An 18408-nucleotide genomic window follows, 5' to 3' on the forward strand; every position below is an offset into this window, starting at 1 on the left:
GACAGGCATTGATCAGGAGAAGGGAAACAGATGCTTTAGATGTATAGTAAGATTTTAGCAGTGTTTCTGTTTTTTAAAAATCTGTATTTCCTCTGGTAAACCTAAAAGTCACACTGTTTAAAATATATATATCCAAGTTTAATATTTCATATAGAAAAAGTCATATATATGTATAATATATGTATGTATGTGTACACAGGCTATCAGGCAGGCAGTTATAGACAGCAAAGTTATATAATGACTCATCAGGTTGTGAAGTCAGTATGCACTATCCTATTGATACACTTTAATCCATGTTTATGTCTATCTCCTGTGTATCTGCAAATTTTTCCCGGTACAGCATTAGTTGGCACTTCTCACCTTACTGTAATTGTAGCCTTTCCTGGGAAACTTACACATCCGGGTTGTCATGTCCATAGATGCACCACTAGAGGGAGCCACTCCATAACAGGTGAGTGCAGTTGCTCAGTCGTCTCCAACTCTTTGCAACCCCATGGGCCTGCCACGCTCCTCTGTCCATGGGATTTTCCAGGCAAGAGTACTGGAGTGGGTTGCCATTTCCTTCTCCAGAGGATCTTCTCAACCCAGGGATCGAACCTGGGTCTCCCGCATTATAGGCAGACGCGTTACTGTCTGAGCCACCAGGGAAATCCATAACAGGTGAGGTCAGTCTAACAAAAACAACGTGATCAGCCTGACGCTGCTCTGAAGCCAAGGCTACAGATTACAGGTAACATATCTCAGATTTATTAAAAAACACATAGGTAACGAGTCAGAGCTTGGGCTAGGAATGATTTGAAAAAGAATTGAAGGCATTATTCCACAGAACATTCACAGTGTGTACTAGACAGACAAGAGAGCAGGGCAGTGTCTCAGAAGCATTTGCGGTGGACGATGGACGGCCCGGCCTCGTCGTACTCCTGCTTGCTGATCCACATCTGCTGGAAGGTGGACAGTGAGGCCAGGATGGAGCCGCCAATCCAGACGGAGTATTTGCGCTCGGGAGGGGCGATGATCTGTTGGTCAGGATGAGAGAGGCCATTAGCGCACTGAGGGGAATTGGGGATTCCAGCATGGTCAGGACGTGTGGCCCCGGCCGAAGCTGCATGGGCCCCGGGGACAGTCTTGGCTGTTAGATGCTGAAACTGAACCCTAACCCATGGGGTGTGAATAGTTGTGGACTTATAGATTCCTCAATGAGCACCTTTGGTTTCCCGGCTTCCTTCTACACCAGGGGTCACTAACCCTCAGGATCTGATGCCTCATGATCTGAGGTGGAGCTGATGTAACAACAGCAGAAATACTGCGCACAATAGATGGAAGGCACTGGGATCAGCCCAAAACCATCCCCTAACCCCCAGTCAGTGGGAAAAACTGTCTTCCACGAAACCAGCCCCTGATGCCAAAAAGGTTGGGGACTGCTGTTAAACAATCTACTCCAAAACTTCTCTGACACTTCGGCTTCATTCAGTTCAGTTCAGTTCAGTCGCTCAGTCGAGTCCGACTCCTTGAGACCCCATGAATCGCAGCACACCAGGCCTCCCTATCCATCACCAACTCTCAGAGTTCACCCAAACTCATGTCCACCAAGTCAGTGATGCCTACTATCAGACAAACGGAAAGCTGGCCCCCAATTCTACACAACCTCCACTTAAGCCCTGACATTGTCCCTGATTCCTATCAGCTGTTCTTCAGAGCTCATCACAACACATACACTCTGTGGACACAAACACCAGCCACTTCCAGGGGAACTTTTAACTGTGTCAGAACTTCTGACCATATAAGAACTTACTGTGAGACCTGATTAAGTCTACCAAGATGCACTGTTTAACACTGAGGGATCCATTGCTGGGATGAAGATTCCCCTGGGATAAGTCTCGGCTAAGCTTGCACTGGCTGACCCTACCTGCATGAACCGGCCTGGCACGCAAGGACGTGCTGATGTTTCTTAAATCAATGAATGGTTTAGGCCCAGAGAGCAGTGATTCAGAACAAGGGTACATCTACCTTGATCTCTGCTCTCTGGGTCTAAAAATAGCTAGAGTTGAGTAAGTCTAAATTCCACATCAGACTTGGATACTTAGGTAGAAATAAATATTGACACTTGGCCAGTAGATAAGATATTTCTGCAACTGTGGTGAACGGGTTTAATTTCTCTTTATTCCTTGAGCTCTGGTTGAACATTTTATTTTTAATACAAGTAGCTGATGTTTACTGACCGCTTACCATCTGCCAAGCACTTTGTCCAGCATTTTACATGTACTATCTCACTTCATCTTTATAACCACCTTGAAGAGTAAGGACTAAATCCATCCCATATTCTAATGAGGAAACAGACTGAGCGAGGTTTAAGTAACTGACCTTGGTCACACAGACTGGTACATGTCAGACCCAGTATGCAAACCAGGACCTCTCCCAGGTGTTTTTTCTGTTTTAGAAATACCTTTCAGTTTTAGATACTTTTAGATTTACATACGAGTGGTACAGATGATACAGAATCCCTACAGACCACCCCCAACCCCATTCAGTTTCAATTTCCCATGATGTCATCATCTTACTGTCCCAGGTTTTCAATGGTTTGCTCTCACCACACTGGAGCTCAAAATTCTACACTTATTTCTATTCAAGACTCCAGATTGGAGAACTAGAAACTACCCAACTCTGGCTGGGTGTCTATCATCCGAGGAACACAAATCCTCAGAAAACAGCCTCTCTCCTCTCACCCCACAGTACCTCCTCGCCTATAATGTGGAGAGTGTGCTTCAGTCTAGCACACCCTGTTATGTTAGCTGCAGACTCTTTTCTCACAAAAAGAGACGGGAGTGCAAATAACAGAGAACTGGTCTGAATACCTCTGGTGTGTATGAACTGCACCAGGAGTGCCCTTTCTCCCGCTCCCTGGGACGTGGATCAGAGGGTCCCAGCCTGGCCTCCTGATTTCAGAGTAACAGTAGCCTTTGCGAAGTCACCAGCCACATGTTAGCGTGCCTCCAAAGAATGATAGCCTTTTAATCTGAGTTCCTCTGACTGACTCAAAACGAACACAGTGTAGGGGTCCTGCTGGCTCAGGGAGTGAGTTTGGCCATCCTGGGGTCATGCTGCACTTTGGAGCACTTGTTTCAAAAGGTGCATCAGAAAGAGAGATGAAGATAAAGTTCCAATTCCTGGCTGCTGAGATGGAATCACATTTAGTACTGAAAGAAGAGTATACTACTGAAGCTACAGGATTTATACCTGTTTAGAAAGGTCAGGCTCACCTGTAATGTTTATAATGTTCTATACATGAGATGCACTACTTTCATGATGAGGAAAAACAACGTATTGTGTATTTCAATGAGATATGGGCACACGAGTGGCTCTATTGACCTTTTCCTGCATCCGCTGAAAGTAGCTGACTGACATGGATAAGTGTTGATTAAACTTTGTACAAGATAATTCAACTCCTCTATGAATGGAACTGACTTAGACCCTTAAAAGTATGATACTTGAGGACTTTTACCCACTGCCTAGCTCCAAGACCCATAAGTGTATGCAACCAAGAGGTAGCCTCTGAAGAATCCTTCACTTCTGGTTATAAGCTGGGCACTGCCAGCAGCATATAAGGGTCTGTCGCAGAGCTTTTACCTTGATCTTCATGGTGCTGGGGGCCAGGGCCGTGATCTCTTTCTGCATGCGGTCAGCAATGCCGGGGTACATGGTGGTGCCCCCGGAGAGGACGTTGTTAGCATAGAGGTCCTTCCTGATATCAATATCACACTTCATGATGCTGTTGTATGTGGTCTCATGGATGCCAGCAGACTCCATCCCTGGAAAAGAGACACAGGTTATGGTCCTTGGGTGATAGAGAAGACCCAGGCTGACATGGAAGACGATATGAGCAACTGGATGATCTCACACTGGACCACAGCTTGGCAGGCACAACGCTCTAGCAGCCACAATCTCAGGACCGAAAGACCCTTGAAATGTCCCAGGTCCTCCTACCATTTGTCTAGGGAGGAAGCCCTGCTTTGGTGTCTCTGGAAGGGTGAGAGGCTACAATATCACAGTCCTAAGTCTTAATAGACTCACTACTATAAAGGATTCAAATAAAAAGCAAAGCCTTCAAATTCCCAAAGCCTTGAGAAGGTCCCAGGCTGGGCTAATGCCACAGCTGTTGCTCAGAACTCCTAAATCTCTCCTTGTTCTCACCCCTCAAAGCTAAATGGTGCTGGAACATTCAAAATATGTTTCATTTTATTTGGACAAAGACTCGTTTTTCTTCAACCTTGATAATTTTTTTTTGTCTGAATTTCTTGTTAATTTCTGACGTGGGTCCTTTGAAAAGAACCTCCAGATGGCTCTTCATCTTTTACAGCTTTATGATGTACTACTAATCACACTTAGTAATTGATTACTGCCAGTATGAGTTTGGGTAAACTCTGGGAGTTGGTGATGGACAGGGAGGCCTGGTGTGCTGCAGTCCATGGGGTCGCATGGAGTCAGACACGACTGAGCAACTGAACTGAACATCTAATCAGCACTGAGTGCACTCAGTGCCCCCGCCCCCCCACACATCTCATTTTAAAGATGACGACACTTTTTACAAATGAAGACATTTTACAGATGAGGCTCCAGGAGGCAGAATTATGAAAGGAGAACTGAGATTCACCCCCAGGCCCACCTCTCTATAAACAACTATGCTAACCTGTCTCCCAAGGTCAATGCTAGTGTAGGAACGGACATTTCCATTTTTCTCTTCCCCTGTGATTTCCAGACTCAGCATTCAACCCGTCCTTCCGGTGGCTCCGCTGTCTCCTAAGCGTGGACAGTATCTGATTCTTTCACCATAAACCATAACACCAAGAATGCTTCAGCTAGACTACAACCTGGACAATGTTTTCTTAAAAAGAAAACTCCTTTCATGGCTTATGGCTTCTCACTTTAAAAACGTGACATTCTTTCCCTTGCCCTGGCTCAGAGGTGCCCTTGGTTTTTTGGCCCCTGTCACACGTTGCCACACGCAGAAGGGCGCTGAGGGCTGAGACCGGCTGGTGGAAGGAGAGGAGGGTGCTCTCCCCAGGCGTGCTGCCTACCGATGAACGAGGGCTGGAACAGGGTCTCGGGGCAGCGGAAACGCTCATTCCCGATGGTGATCACCTGCCCATCAGGCAGCTCATAGCTCTTCTCCAGGGAGGAGGAGGATGCGGCGGTGGCCATCTCATTCTCAAAGTCCAAGGCTACGTAGCACAGTTTCTCCTTGATGTCCCGGACAATCTCACGCTCAGCTGTCAATGAGATACAAACATGGTGGCCAACCTTGAGATTTGCAAGGGTGGTAAAAATCCGTCTGCCCTACAGCACTGTCTTACAATACAGGTTTCTCCCTGAAAGTGTGTATTCTATTCTGCAACCCCAGATCCATGAGGACAGTTAAATTATAGGTCCATTAGGGAACCACTTCTGTTCCCCGCAAAGTGCCTCACACAGAGAAACTTCTAAGCAGACAAGGTCCAGACAGTGCATGATAGGATGAAAATGAGCTGGCTAGCGACAGACAAAGAGCAGGAATCCTTTAGGACGTTAACTTTTTTGCAAGGTTAATTAACGACTCTGTTATACGTGCTATATAACAGTTTGTTATATTGGATTTTCAGCTGACCAGGAAGATTCATGCCGAAAGAGTCCCTTAGGAGCACCTACAGTTTTAAAAAGCTCTGAAGACCCATGTTGTCTGACCCAGCTGGATTCCAACTCAAGTCCTTGGAAAACTCATCACTTCCAGAAAGAGGCTCAGGACCAGTCCTGGTAGAGAAGGTCCCAGTGGTGCATGGAAGAAGTGGGTGGGCAGACCCCTTTCCGACTCCTGTCCTCTGAAGTTCTAAACTATTGGTTTTACCCAGGCCTCTGGGAACTTTTTGGAGGCATCTTGGAATTCCTCAGAGAGGGCAGAGAAGGGTCAGAATTCATTCAACTCTCTATCCCAGAAGGAGATTTTTAAATTGTCAGGGCTCAAGTTTGGAGTCTAGGATAAGTCTCGGGCATGTCCAAAAACCTGAACATTTGGACAAGAGTAAATTGGCGAGGGAAGGGCAGGCAGCCAGGATCAAGGGCACTGAGGTCGTCCTGATGTCTCTAGGACTGCCTGCCTCTGCCTCTCATAGAGAGAGACCAAGGGTACCAGTTTAGTTGGAAGACAAACATGTCATTGCCTGCTGGGTTGGTATTACTAATCACTAACAAGTAAGTATCTCATGCTTCCTCAGGACCAGCAATTCCACGTGCATGATCTCATTGACTACTCCCAACATCCTTGTGAGAAAGAGTAAATGATTATTCTCATTGTACAGATAGCCTGTGGCTTAGTGGACTTGGGCATCTTGTCCAAGGTCACACAGTTAGTGAGTGGCAGAACTGGGACCCAAGCCCTGGCAAGATGTTTCCAAAGACTGCCAATCACCATGCCATACTATTTCCAGGCTCTTTTCAAATTAATTTTTTTTTTGGAGTATAGCTGCTTTACAATGTTGTATTAGTTTCTACTGCACAGCAAAGTGATTCAGCTATACGTACACATATAATGCCCTCTTTTCCTCTGGATTTCCTTCCTTTTCAGGTCATGGTGGAGCGTCGAGCAGAGTTCCCAGTGCTATGCAGCAGGTTCTCATTAGTTATCTACTTCCCACATAGTATCAGGAGAGTATATATGTCGATCCCAATCCCCCAATTCCTCCCCTATTTTCAGTCTCCTTGTGTGTGAGTGGAAGGGATTAAAAAACGATCAAATAATGCAACTCTGACGAGCTCATAATACTGATGGTTGAAACTATTCTTCTCAAGGAAATGGTGTGATCGTTTTGCGATCACACATAGCAAAATACTCAGAGCTTCACCCTGGGAATTAGTGTCAGGTCTCGCTGTCTGCAAGGCTCCCTCCCGTTGTTCCCTTGGATAGCCACCAGGTCAGGGAAGAACACCCCGCCCCGATCACCCCTCCTTTTATGTCCCTCAGGCCTCACCAGTGGTCACGAAGGAATAGCCTCGCTCGGTCAGGATCTTCATGAGGTAGTCGGTGAGATCTCGGCCAGCCAGGTCCAGACGCATGATGGCGTGGGGCAGGGCGTAGCCCTCATAGATGGGCACGTTGTGGGTGACACCATCTCCAGAGTCCAGCACAATGCCTGGGGGACAGTTGTGCACGACAATAGTCACCAGGGGAATGACCTGGTGTATGATCACTTACTGGTCTAGTAGAAGGGGAATTTCTAAACCTTTTATTAGAAAGGAAGGAAGGCATTTGATAGGAAAAGAGAGTTGAGGCAGGGCTAGGTAAAGAAAAGAAAGGGGAAAAAAAAGAACAGGAAGAGGAAACAATAGAAGTCCTCCTGGAAATACAGGTTAAAGGGCTTATTTTCAAAGGTGAGAAGAAGCCCTCAAGGGGTGGAATTAACTCTGTCAATTCTCAATAACCCCCAGTCCATCACAACACACATGTTTATAAACCATCCAATCCTATAACTGATGGTGTACCCAACCAGGGCTTTCACCCTGCTCAGCCACCTACCAGTTGTACGTCCAGAGGCGTAGAGGGACAGCACCGCCTGAATAGCCACATACATGGCTGGGACATTGAAAGTCTCAAACATAATCTGCAAAGCAAGCCAAAGAGATGAGTTAATGATGCAGCCAGTATCACCAAGAATGCACAAGAGAGCATCTTGTTGATGACTGCAGGTGGGCCCGCCTGGTTCTGGGCAGAGGAAACTAGGGTGAAGGAGGGTCAGAGAGCCTTGGTTACTGGTCGAGGAGAAAGGAAGGTGTAAATGGAGAGACCACCGTACCAGTGACCTGGTGTCTGGGGGTGGAAGGGACAGTGTGCACACACGACCAGCCAGATATAAGGAGGTCTAGCTTCTGGTCCTGGCCCTGACTTGAACGTGACCTGAAGAACTCACCAAACTAACAACTGACTAATGTGGGCGGCCTGCGGGATCTTTGTTCCCCAACCAGGGATTGAACCCAGGCCCTGAACAGTGAAAGAACGGAGCCTAAACTACTGATGCTCAGACTGGTTGAGATGAACCCCATTCCGTGATCTGTCTGAGATTCCATTTAATCTGTTCAACTTTTTTCTGCAGTTGCTGGGTCAGTGTCAGCCCTCGAGTCTGAGGCCAATCTCGCTGCAGTGAAGGAGTCCTGATGGCTGGAAGAAAAGAACTGCCTGCTGGTAACAGAGAACCAAACATGAGTGTTGATGTGGCAGTTCATGCTGTCCAGAGCACAGTCAGTACCAGAGCCCCTCCAGGTCACGTGTTAGAAATGTGTGCCCACGGAGATGCCCATAGGCCTCCATATCTCCATCTGGTCTATTAACCAGAGTAAACATCTAGCATAGTTTGCTGCTGCTGCCAAGTCGCTTCAGTCGTGTCCGACTCTGTGCGACCCCATAGACGGCAGCCCACCAGGCTCCCCTGTCCCTGGGATTCTCCAGGCAAGAACACTGGAGCGGGTTGCCATTTCCTTCTCCAACGCATGAAAGTGAAAAGTAAAAGAGAAGTCACTCAGTCGTGCCCAACTCAACAACCTACCAGGCTCCTCTGTCCATGGGATTTTCCAGGCAAGAGAGCTGGAGTGGGGTGCCATGGCCTTCTCCGAGCATAGTTTGCTAGATGGCCATAATTCCCAATTATTCGTTTTTACCGTTCACTGGGAAAAAAGCTCCCTTAAGAAACAGCATCTCTTGGGTCATGAGTCCTTTCCAGACACACAGATGTTCCCCTGCAGAGAACAGCTGCTAGTGTGTTGATGAGGCATCCAGAGCTCTTCCAAGAAAAAGGCTCTGCAGTATTGATGTTTATTATTCTCTGAGGTCAAAAGATTGTGGGCCAAATCCAAGCTCTGGCACTTCTAGCTGTGTGACCTTGGGACCATCACCTCATGTACTTAAGTCTCAGATTCTTCATTTATATTGGTGGTGGTTTAGTTGCTAAGTCTGACTCTTACAACCCCATGGAGTATATAGCCCACCAGGCTCCTTTGTCCATGGGATTTTCCAGGCAAGAATACTGGAGTGGGTTACTATTTCCTTCTCCAGGGGATCTTCCTGACCCAGGAATAGAACTTGAGTCTCCTGAATTGCAGGCAAGATTCTTTACGGACTGAGCCACCAGGGAAGCCTTCATTTATATTCTTAGGATACTAATAGCTCATGCTTTAAGTTAAGATTTAAAGAGACAGTCTGTATAAAATGCTTAGCCAAGTGCTTAACCATATAACAAGCACGAAGTTGACACTAGGTGTATTTATTAAGCAGCTCATCCAAACTGGAAACTTTGTCTGGATGATGGAATAGACAGTCTCCTGTTCCAAAATCTCTGAGCTTCAGAAAGTCACAATAAAGAAATACCTGTTTAGCATTTATCATACCAGGTGCCATGAAACACATTGAGCATTTGTCTCATTAATCTTTGAATTGTTTGAAAAATAATAGTACTAATATTATTCTCAACATATGGACAAGGAACCCGAGTCTATGAAAATTAAGTGGATATTTTAAAATCACACGGCTGATAAGTGACAGATTGAATCTTCAAACTGGGACCTGACTCCAGGACCAAAATTCTCCATTTTATGTTGTCCTGCATTTTGAAATGACTTCTCCTGAGAAGTTTTAAACCTAAACATGTGGCCTTTTCAGTTAAATCTGGACAATTTCCTATTGCTCTTTGAGCCAAGGGGCCATTCCTGCAGTAAGGATGTCTGATGCCTATGGCCTTGGGAATCCAGGAAAGTTGTCAGCCTGTGAGTGGACTGTCGGGTGGGCCTTTTATCTGCTGTTCTGTTCAACCCCCTTCAAGGACGTCCTCCAAGCCCCAAAGTGCTGGGTCCTAGAGTGGTATTTACCTGGGTCATTTTCTCCCGGTTGGCCTTGGGGTTCAGGGGCGCCTCAGTGAGAAGGGTTGGATGCTCTTCAGGAGCAACACGAAGCTCATTGTAGAAAGAGTGGTGCCAGATCTAGGGGACCGAGGAAAAGCACAACAGTGAGGCGCAGCCGAGGCGCGGCAGTCCTCAAAAAGGGACCGGAATGAGCACATGGAACCAGCTCCAAATACAAGTGCTCATTATGCGCCCACCTTTTCACAGGTGCAGAGACTCAAGCTTAAAGACTACAAGGAACTTACCTGAAAATTCACACCTGGTAAGTGAATGAGCAAAAACCCAAACGCAGGTCTACGAGGCAGGATAGGGTAGTGGTTAAGGACATAGGCTCTGAAGTGAAACCTGGGTTCAAATCCTGGCTTAAGCACTTCTTGGTTATATGAGTGCAGGCAAATTTTAACCCTTCTCCAAAACAATCTCTTCATGGGGAATATAAAAATAATTCATATCTTTGTGAGGCTAAAATCAGGGAACCCTAGAGTTACTATTTAGCCCAGTGCCTGGCCCAGAGCAAATGTTGCCATTATTCAGCTATGTCTTCTTCACCCAGTGATGCTCACTAAGTCGTGTCCAACCCTTTGCAAGCCCATGGACTGTAGCCCACCGCGCTCCCCTATCCACAGGATTTTCCTGGCAAGAATACTGGAGCGGGTTTCCATTTCCTCCTCCAGGGGACCAGCCTGAGCCAGGGATCAAACCCATGTCTCTTGTGTCTCCTGCATTGCAAGCGGAAGCTTTACTGCCGAGCCACCAGGGAAGAAGACCCCACTTTAATATTCGTGGGCAAATGACTTAGTGTAGCAAGGAAAGGGACAAATGAATGAATATATGAATGGATGAATGAAGCAGATCCGAAAACCCAATGGTTATTTTTAATATTTAAGGGAATTTTCCCACCCTTCCATTCCTCTTTTTGCTCCCCAGGGTTGAAAGAAGCCTACCCTGGTTGGCACACACTGGCTCTCTCCTTCATGGACAGACCTTGGCCTTCAGGTGTTTCCCCAAAAAGCCAGTGCCTGTTTCTAGCATGATGTACTTTGAACCTGCTTGTCTGCTTCATGGTTAAGCATGCGCTTTATTTTTATTTTTTGAGCTGTTTCTTCTTGTAATTTAATTTTTATTTTATATTGGAGTATAGTCAATTTACAATATTGTATTAGTTTCAGGTGTACCGATAAGTGATTCAGTTATACTGAAAAGTCTTTTTCAAATTCTTTTCCCATATAGGTTACTGTAGAATACTGAGTAGAGTTCTCTGTAAGCATCCTTTTTAACCCTGGATGCCATAAAGAACAAACTATTGTGAAAAGAGTTCAGTTGATTAGTTATTTTTAAAAGCCCCAAAATTCTCCACTAGTGCCTGAAATATATTAAATTCATTCAGAATTAAAACCAAATAAAAACAAGAACTGCTAGTGAAAGTTTGTACATTAACAAAAGCTGGATTGACTTTAAAGATTCTTTATCTTGTTGCAGTTTCTTTGGTTTTGAATTTGTGGTTTCTAGAAAGGAAATGAGACTCCTGAAAGTTCTACTCCTTTGATGGAGTAAAAGCAACACGGTGCTCAAGAAATTAAAAAAAAAAAGAAAAGAAATGCTGCCAATCTCACTGAATACCGTTGATACTCTGAAACATCGTTAGAAACCAACCAATCTCTCTCTCTCCCCACTCTGTCTCCCTTTTTCTTCTCGCTCTCTCCAGAAGACACTTTACATATTAGAAATGACAGTATGCTTCCTTTGTTTTTCTCCAGGTATATCCCTTCTGTGATGCTGCCAGCTCCATGGAGAAAGTCTTAAAAGAGAATTTTCTCATCACTATTATTATCTCCTCCTCAGTGTCTACTGCAGTCTTACCCAAATCCAAACTCTTAGACTCAGCAAACCAAATGAAACACATTTTTTTTTTGTAGAGCAGCAGAGGTTTCAGCATTATCACTGATAAATTCTAGCAACATTATTTTCTTTTGAAGACTACTTTCTTTTAAAATCGTGTGTGTGCATCTGCGTGTGTGGAGCTGACAGATATATAAAAGTCCAGATTTTCTGGTTCTAACATATTTGCCACATTTAAAAAATTTAGGTCACTTTCTCATTATTTCTTCTGCTTTTTCTTTGATCACTTTGTTTCCATGATGCTTAAGAGCAAACATCAAAATCCTCGGATTTAACTCTTCTCATTAGCTCTTCTATATGGGTCTAGGAGAGAAAAACTTCACTTAATGCCACTCAGGGAGATATTTTTTGAACTGTTTATTTAAAAATTTGTGTTGGTTTCTTGTGCTTCAATGTGTTGAGGGACATTTTAGGAATGTACCAAAGCTACAATGTCATAGCCCCTTTTCTATAGAGAAAACTAGAAGCAAAAAAAAAAAAAGAACAACCAGTTGTTTTTTTTTTTAATGTTCAGGGTAAATTAATGAAAAACTTTCAGGAGTGGGTGGGTGAAGGCTCTTCCCCGCTCTTCCATCCCTTGGTATCCTGTTTGCAGCCCATACAGTGCTTGTCCTTGGAGGCCAAGCCAGTTGTCTGAGCAATAGACTATAAACCCCACCACTGTCAAAGGACTACTGTTCTCATTTTTAGAGCTCGCTCCCTCTGTGCTATGCTTAGTCGCTCAGTTGTGTCCGACTCTCTTCAACCCCGTGGACTGTAGCCCACCAGGCTTCTCTGTCCGTGAGATTCTCCAGGCAAGAAAGCTGGAGTGGGTTGCCATGTCCTCCTCCAGGGCATCTTCCCCACCCAGGGATCGAACCCACATCTCTTGCATCTCCTGCACTGGCAGGCAGATTCTTCACCACTAGCGCCACCCGGGGAAGCCCGTCTGCCTCTAATTGCTTTATTAAACCCCCTTAGTCAAGGAATTTGCTTTTTAAAATAAATAAATAAAGTTCAGAGTTTTAAAAACTCAGTTGGTGATAACCCAGAAGGAACACCAGCAAGGGGAAGCACAACCAGGCAAGGTGAGCCTGTCGTTTCCCCAGCAGCAGCCAGACGCTTGCGGCCCGGGTCTCTCCCAGTACCTTTTCCATGTCATCCCAGTTGGTGATGATGCCGTGCTCTATCGGGTACTTCAGGGTCAGAATCCCTCTTTTGCTTTGCGCCTCGTCACCCACGTAGCTGTCTTTCTGTCCCATTCCCACCATCACTCCCTGAAAATTTCAACACAGTACAAGTCAGCCTCTCTCAGAGCTTGTGAACCGATTACTGTCCAACACAAAGGGTTAGCTCATTGCAATGAAAGTCCTTCCAGTACCAGCAATGACCTGCTGATCCTATAGTAACTGAGCTCTTAGGAAACACCCCTTAGGTGATTTGAAACAGGCCTGAACAGGCCTACAAATAGCAGAGAACCTTGAGGGTAAGGCGACTTTGTCATTTATCTTCTGTGTTCCTTCATAAGCTCTCTTAGGGCAAAGATTGTATCTGTCTTGTTGGCCACTAAGACAAATTGCCTGGCGTGTATCTGACAATCATTATTTGTTGAATGGATTAAATGGCATTTTGCCTGTCATGAATCCTTCAAACTATACGTTTGGAACTGTCACCTACTCAAGAGCATATCTAACCATTATAAGCAAAAGCATTATTTCTACAAATGACCACTCAGTACTTGGTTTCTAATAGATAAAATCATACCGATCAATATTACGCTATCTGCCTAAACTAGTGGGATGCATTTTTTTAGTCATTAATGTGAATCTTTAGAAAAAAGAAAAGAATCCTCATGACTGAAATTTAAAATTGCACTGGAGTGACAGAATTGCAAAACAGGTGGGGCTCCTATCGTTCCTTAGGAAGTGATTTTTGTAAAATATCTTGGTTGTAAAAGTTCAACAAAGAGACAGAGTTCTTTCACTGGGGAAGGCTTCTATTATGTCTTCTTGTGAATTGATGCCAAATCAAAAGTCTAAATATCAATCAGATAGGCTCAATGTGCAAAATACATTTCTGATGTAAACGGGGAATTTCTGGGATGAAGCCCTCACCTTTCACCCTGTGGCTGCCATCCATATTTACTTTCTATATAATGTTATGTAAAATTGCCATATGTCTATCCACATGTATTTTGTGGACATCTAACAGATGTAAAATTACAATGCTTACTTTCATTTCCCATTAGGTTCTTTGAGAATGAGTATCCTGACCTTTTACTGTAGTTTCTTTCCATAGAGTAGCTATGGAATACATCAGATAACTCATAGATATTTTTGATGCTGATGACCATGGTTACATTTAGACAAAAAGGATTTATGGGGAAAAAAAGTCAGACTTTTTGTATTTATGAAAAAAAAAAAAAGTCTCCCACCAGGTAATCGGTCAACAATGTATATGAAATTGGCACTTATCTCTGGACATCAGTCATCAGAGGTACATTTCTAACAAAGTTACATAATTTCTAGGCAGAGAGCAACAGTCTATGAATATCCTTGGACACAGAGACTTAGAGGGACCAAATCTGTATGGCTTTGTTTCTCTCTGCTTCAGAGAGAATTTTGCTCACCTGATGTCGAGGACGTCCCACGATAGACGGGAAAACGGCCCGGGGAGCATCATCCCCCGCAAAGCCGGCCTTACAGAGCCCAGAGCCATTGTCACACACCAAGGCGGTGCTGTCCTCCTCCTCGCACATCCCGGCTGGAGCTGCTTCACAGGGTCCTAAAGGGATCAGGGAGGAAGCCGACGCAGGCGTGATGCGGCTTACCTGACCACTCCCGCCTTTCTAGAGCGCCCTCTGCTGATTCTTATCTAACACACCATTCATCTCCAAGCACTTTCCTTACACTGTAATCTTAAACTCAGACTTCTCCATTCCTACAGTAGGTCTTCAGCACAGGAACATCACGTGTGCTCATAAGCACTTTAAAGATTGACTAAGCAAGTGAAGGAATGAGCTACTGCAGGGCACAGATGGAATATCGGTCCATGAGATCTGATCTCACAGGGACAAGTCGCCAGTCACTTGTTATGAATTACCAAAATTTGCTGTCTGTATACACCCATACTCACATTTTTCTAGATATGCTATAAATTAACATTTTTTTCCAAAAAAGTAGATTTTGAGGAATGACCAGCATGTGAAATTTTGGAAATACTGAAACATTTCATGTAAAAAATGTTTAAAAGAATATTCTCTTTTGGATCCTGGGGACACAAGGGTAAAATTAAAGCCCTGAGGAGCCAATCAAAGTGTCTTAAGGAGGTGCTTAAAATTTTAGGGGTCATAGTCATTCCATTAACCTCTAAGTCCAACAAGGCAGAGTGAGTCCAAAAAATTGCATATCCTGCAGTAGAATGTTCTATTGTCCTTAAGAAACATAAATAATAGGATAAGTTACAGGTCATTCTTATGCAATACTAGGCTAGAGGTATGCATTGTATGAGCCCATTAAAAATGTGTTGTTATGCACTAGAAAAAAAGATTAATCATATTTACCAAGATGTTGATGGGGGTTATTTTTGAAGTGGTAGATATACTAGGTGTTTTACATGAAACCCTGGGTTCTGTGATGTTTTGTAAATAGACTGAGCATATATTCTTTCAGTAAGAGAACAGTATTTTAAATATCCCACGTTTAAGCTTGAATCACATGACAAAATTTGGAAGGTGGGAGCAAAAGTGACAGCTTAAAGATTTGGGGAATTGAAGGCTTATTAGAGAACATTTTCTTTTAATACCCTCATTTCTACAAATGAGAAAACTCAGGGAAAGTGATTTGCTAAAAAACATGTAAAATTAAAGTCCCCAGGATCCAAAAGAGAATATTCTTTTAAGCATTTTTTACATGAAATGTTTCAGTATTTCCAAAATTTCACATGCTGCTCATTCCTCAAAATCTACTTTTATGGAAAAAAAAATTTTAATTTCTAGCATATCTAGAAACATGAACATAACTTAAAATCCAGGCTAACTGACAGACAAGGAAATCAAGACTCAAGGTGTTGAAGTGACTTGTCCAGATCTCAAAAGTGGTAAAGTTGGGACAGCAAAGATTATAGCACCCAATGATTATGGTCTTGGACTCTGGAGTCTCACTGCCTGGATCTAAGTGGCGAAACTTAGAAGCTATGTGATTTAGTAAGTTATTTAATATCTCTGAATCAGTCTCTTTATCCATCTATGAAAGAACAATAATATCCATGTGTAGTACATAGAGTCTTTTGGGGATTAGATATTTTAAAGTATTTAAAATAATTGATAGTGGCATATATATTATGAATTATCAGTAAATAGTATTTTTAAATTATTAATTTAAATTATAATTATTGTGTGATTATTATCATTATCCAGATCTTTTTATTTCTAGTCTTGGCTTCCTTTCTACACTACTTCCAGGCTTAGGACAGAGATCTTCAACTTGCAGATTCTACTTGTAAGAACAGAAAATGTAACTTACAAGTGGGTGACTCTTTCCTTTCCCACCCTTCCCTTCCCTTTCCAGACACTGAATTGTGTTTGGCAGTCATGTGACTTGGCTTCCTTCCTAGCAGATCAAGAAGAAAGAAGAGAGGTGAGAAATTTAAGGGAGATGAGGCAGAAGAAGCAGTCCAAGGCAAGTGTCAGAGGTGGCCAGCACCAGATCAGTACCCTCTCTGGATGTGCTAAGCAGACTTTCCAAACCAAAAGGAAGAGCTGAAAACAGGATAAAATATTCAGGATTAGGAGACTTTGAAAATGTGATGGTATGGACACCAGGAATACACGTCTTTAGTAACCCTTTCCTTGGGCAAGAAAGGTTTGGGGGAATGTTAGAATGCACTGCAGAAGAAATAGATTGGACCCTCAACATGCAGGAAAAAAAAAATCTCAAAATTTAGTAAATGTGCTTTTATTTGACCAAAAAAAAAAAAAAATGTCTAGGAAGAATCTTAAAATTTCTAAGCCAAGCACTGTCATTAGAGAAATCTGTATGCCCCAGAAAGAAGCTGGCTCAATGGTTTACAACTCTTATCTAACCTGATGAGCAGCTGGGTTTGGAGCAAAGCATTTCCTAATTAGGTAAAACCCACTAGAATGTCTGCTCTTGGAACGGCACCCAGGTCAGGGGGGTTTGCTCCAACTGACTGGAGTGCATCTCGTGCCAAAAATGAGGAGTTAGTGGGAGGGGAACACTCCAGTTCCCAGCTCCACGGTCTTGAAACACAAACCATATTTAGTCATGAATCACAAAATGGAAGGAAAAATCTTAGCGTGAAAACCCCAGTCGGGGCCGGAGCTGCCAAACCCTGATTCACAGTGAAGATCAGCCTGGGGTGGCGAGGTTGGCTCCGTGGTCCCGCCTGGCTGAGAAATGCAAACCATCCCATAGGCTGAAATGCAAACAGCTGTCAGCTGCACGCCAGCTCCCTCCCTCTTTATTCACCAAGATTCAGTTGAGTTCCTGCCATGCTCTGCTGCAAACCAACCAAGGGAGACGCATATACCCTGAACTGCAAGCTCACAGTTACACTCAAGAGACTTTCCCAGAGAAGCAATGAGAGCCAGAGGAACCCAGATGCAAATACACCAAGAGCCGATATCAAAGGCTAGGCAGCTAACCGCTGTTCAGTTCTAAAATCCACTGTCAGACACCGTCGTTGCACCAAAAGTACAGTCCAGTGAAAAATCCCCATACCTAATCTGAACCACAAGCAGATACTGGAGTTTCCAGTGTCTAAATATACATCATTATGTAGCTGACTGCAGACAGCTAGACTGCACCTCTGAGACGCACTGCAAGACCGGGGCTGCTGGTTTAATAAAAACAAATTTTGCAGGTGACACTCATAGATTTCATTCCATCTTCCTCACCCCTTCCTCCCCGACACAGGCTGCATCTTAGCTTTGTTTTTGAGGTTAGATAATTATAGCTAAAGGCTACAATCGTGTTAGTAGTACAATCTTCATTCAAACATTTCTGAGTGTGAGTCTGGCTAAAATCTCCATAGATGACATCTGATTATACTGGGAAATGTCAGAGCTGCTGGAATCTAAGCCACATCTCTGGGCCAGTGCCACTTACCCTGAAAGTGCTCGGCTGGGCTTCTCCGCTCTGGGTGGTGTTCTGGAAAGCTGAAGGCTGGAGGGTTATATAGCCCCTTGGCCTGTTCCCCTCCCACTGGCTTCCCAAACAAGGAACAAAGACAGACTCAAGCCCTCTGTGAAGTCTAACACAACCATATAGGGACCTCAGCACAAAACTCTCTAATCTGGGTGGCCGGAGGCCTGGGTCTCTTCCACCGCATTCCACTGCTCTGCTCATGAAATGGGGAGGCAGCTCAGCTGCCTGGGGAGATAAACACCCCCAGCCTCCAGAACAACTGCTGAAATGCCCAGAGACACTGAGCAAGCCTCAGGGGGCACATGCAGGCACGGTTCACACATTCCTCAGGGGATGCCAACCGGCTGTCAGGCTAGCGTTTCGGGGCATTTCCTCATGAACTGAGCACAGAAAGAAGCAGCCTCTGAGGAGTAGGGGACTTTAAAAAGTTCTCCCACAAATGGGGACTGCA

At 44.3% G+C, this 18408-nt stretch overlaps 1 protein-coding gene across 1 annotated transcript; it reads right to left on the reverse strand.

Moving 5' to 3' along the window:
• Nucleotides 1-256: 256 nt before the first annotated feature.
• ACTA2 (actin alpha 2, smooth muscle) lies at nucleotides 257-17949 on the reverse strand. Its single transcript, XM_068961686.1, has 9 exons — nucleotides 17919-17949; nucleotides 14420-14574; nucleotides 12939-13067; nucleotides 9880-9990; nucleotides 7541-7625; nucleotides 6996-7157; nucleotides 5073-5264; nucleotides 3625-3806; nucleotides 257-1016 (listed from the first exon to the last, which is right to left on the reverse strand). Exons 2-9 carry the CDS (start codon nucleotides 14546-14548, stop codon nucleotides 873-875), a joined length of 1134 nt encoding a protein of 377 aa, XP_068817787.1. The 5' UTR covers nucleotides 14549-14574; nucleotides 17919-17949; the 3' UTR covers nucleotides 257-872.
• Between the last annotated feature and the right edge of the window lie 459 nt (nucleotides 17950-18408).

This window comes from Capricornis sumatraensis, chromosome 23 (genome assembly GCF_032405125.1).
Source record: "Capricornis sumatraensis isolate serow.1 chromosome 23, serow.2, whole genome shotgun sequence".
NCBI classification, from domain to species: domain Eukaryota; kingdom Metazoa; phylum Chordata; class Mammalia; order Artiodactyla; family Bovidae; genus Capricornis; species Capricornis sumatraensis.

What these genes read in the sequence shown, in the direction of transcription:
- ACTA2 (XM_068961686.1), bottom strand. Translation starts at nt 14,548, where the DNA reads ATGTGCGAGGAGGAGGACAGCACCGCCTTGGTGTGTGACAATGGCTCT. An exon ending in TGGGACGTCCTCGACATCAG is followed by an intron (nt 13,068 to 14,419) that starts GTGAGCAAAATT and finishes TGAAATTTTCAG; the next exon opens with GGAGTGATGGTGGGAATGGG. An exon ending in CGCCTCTGGACGTACAACTG is followed by an intron (nt 7,158 to 7,540) that starts GTAGGTGGCTGA and finishes ACTGTCCCCCAG; the next exon opens with GCATTGTGCTGGACTCTGGA.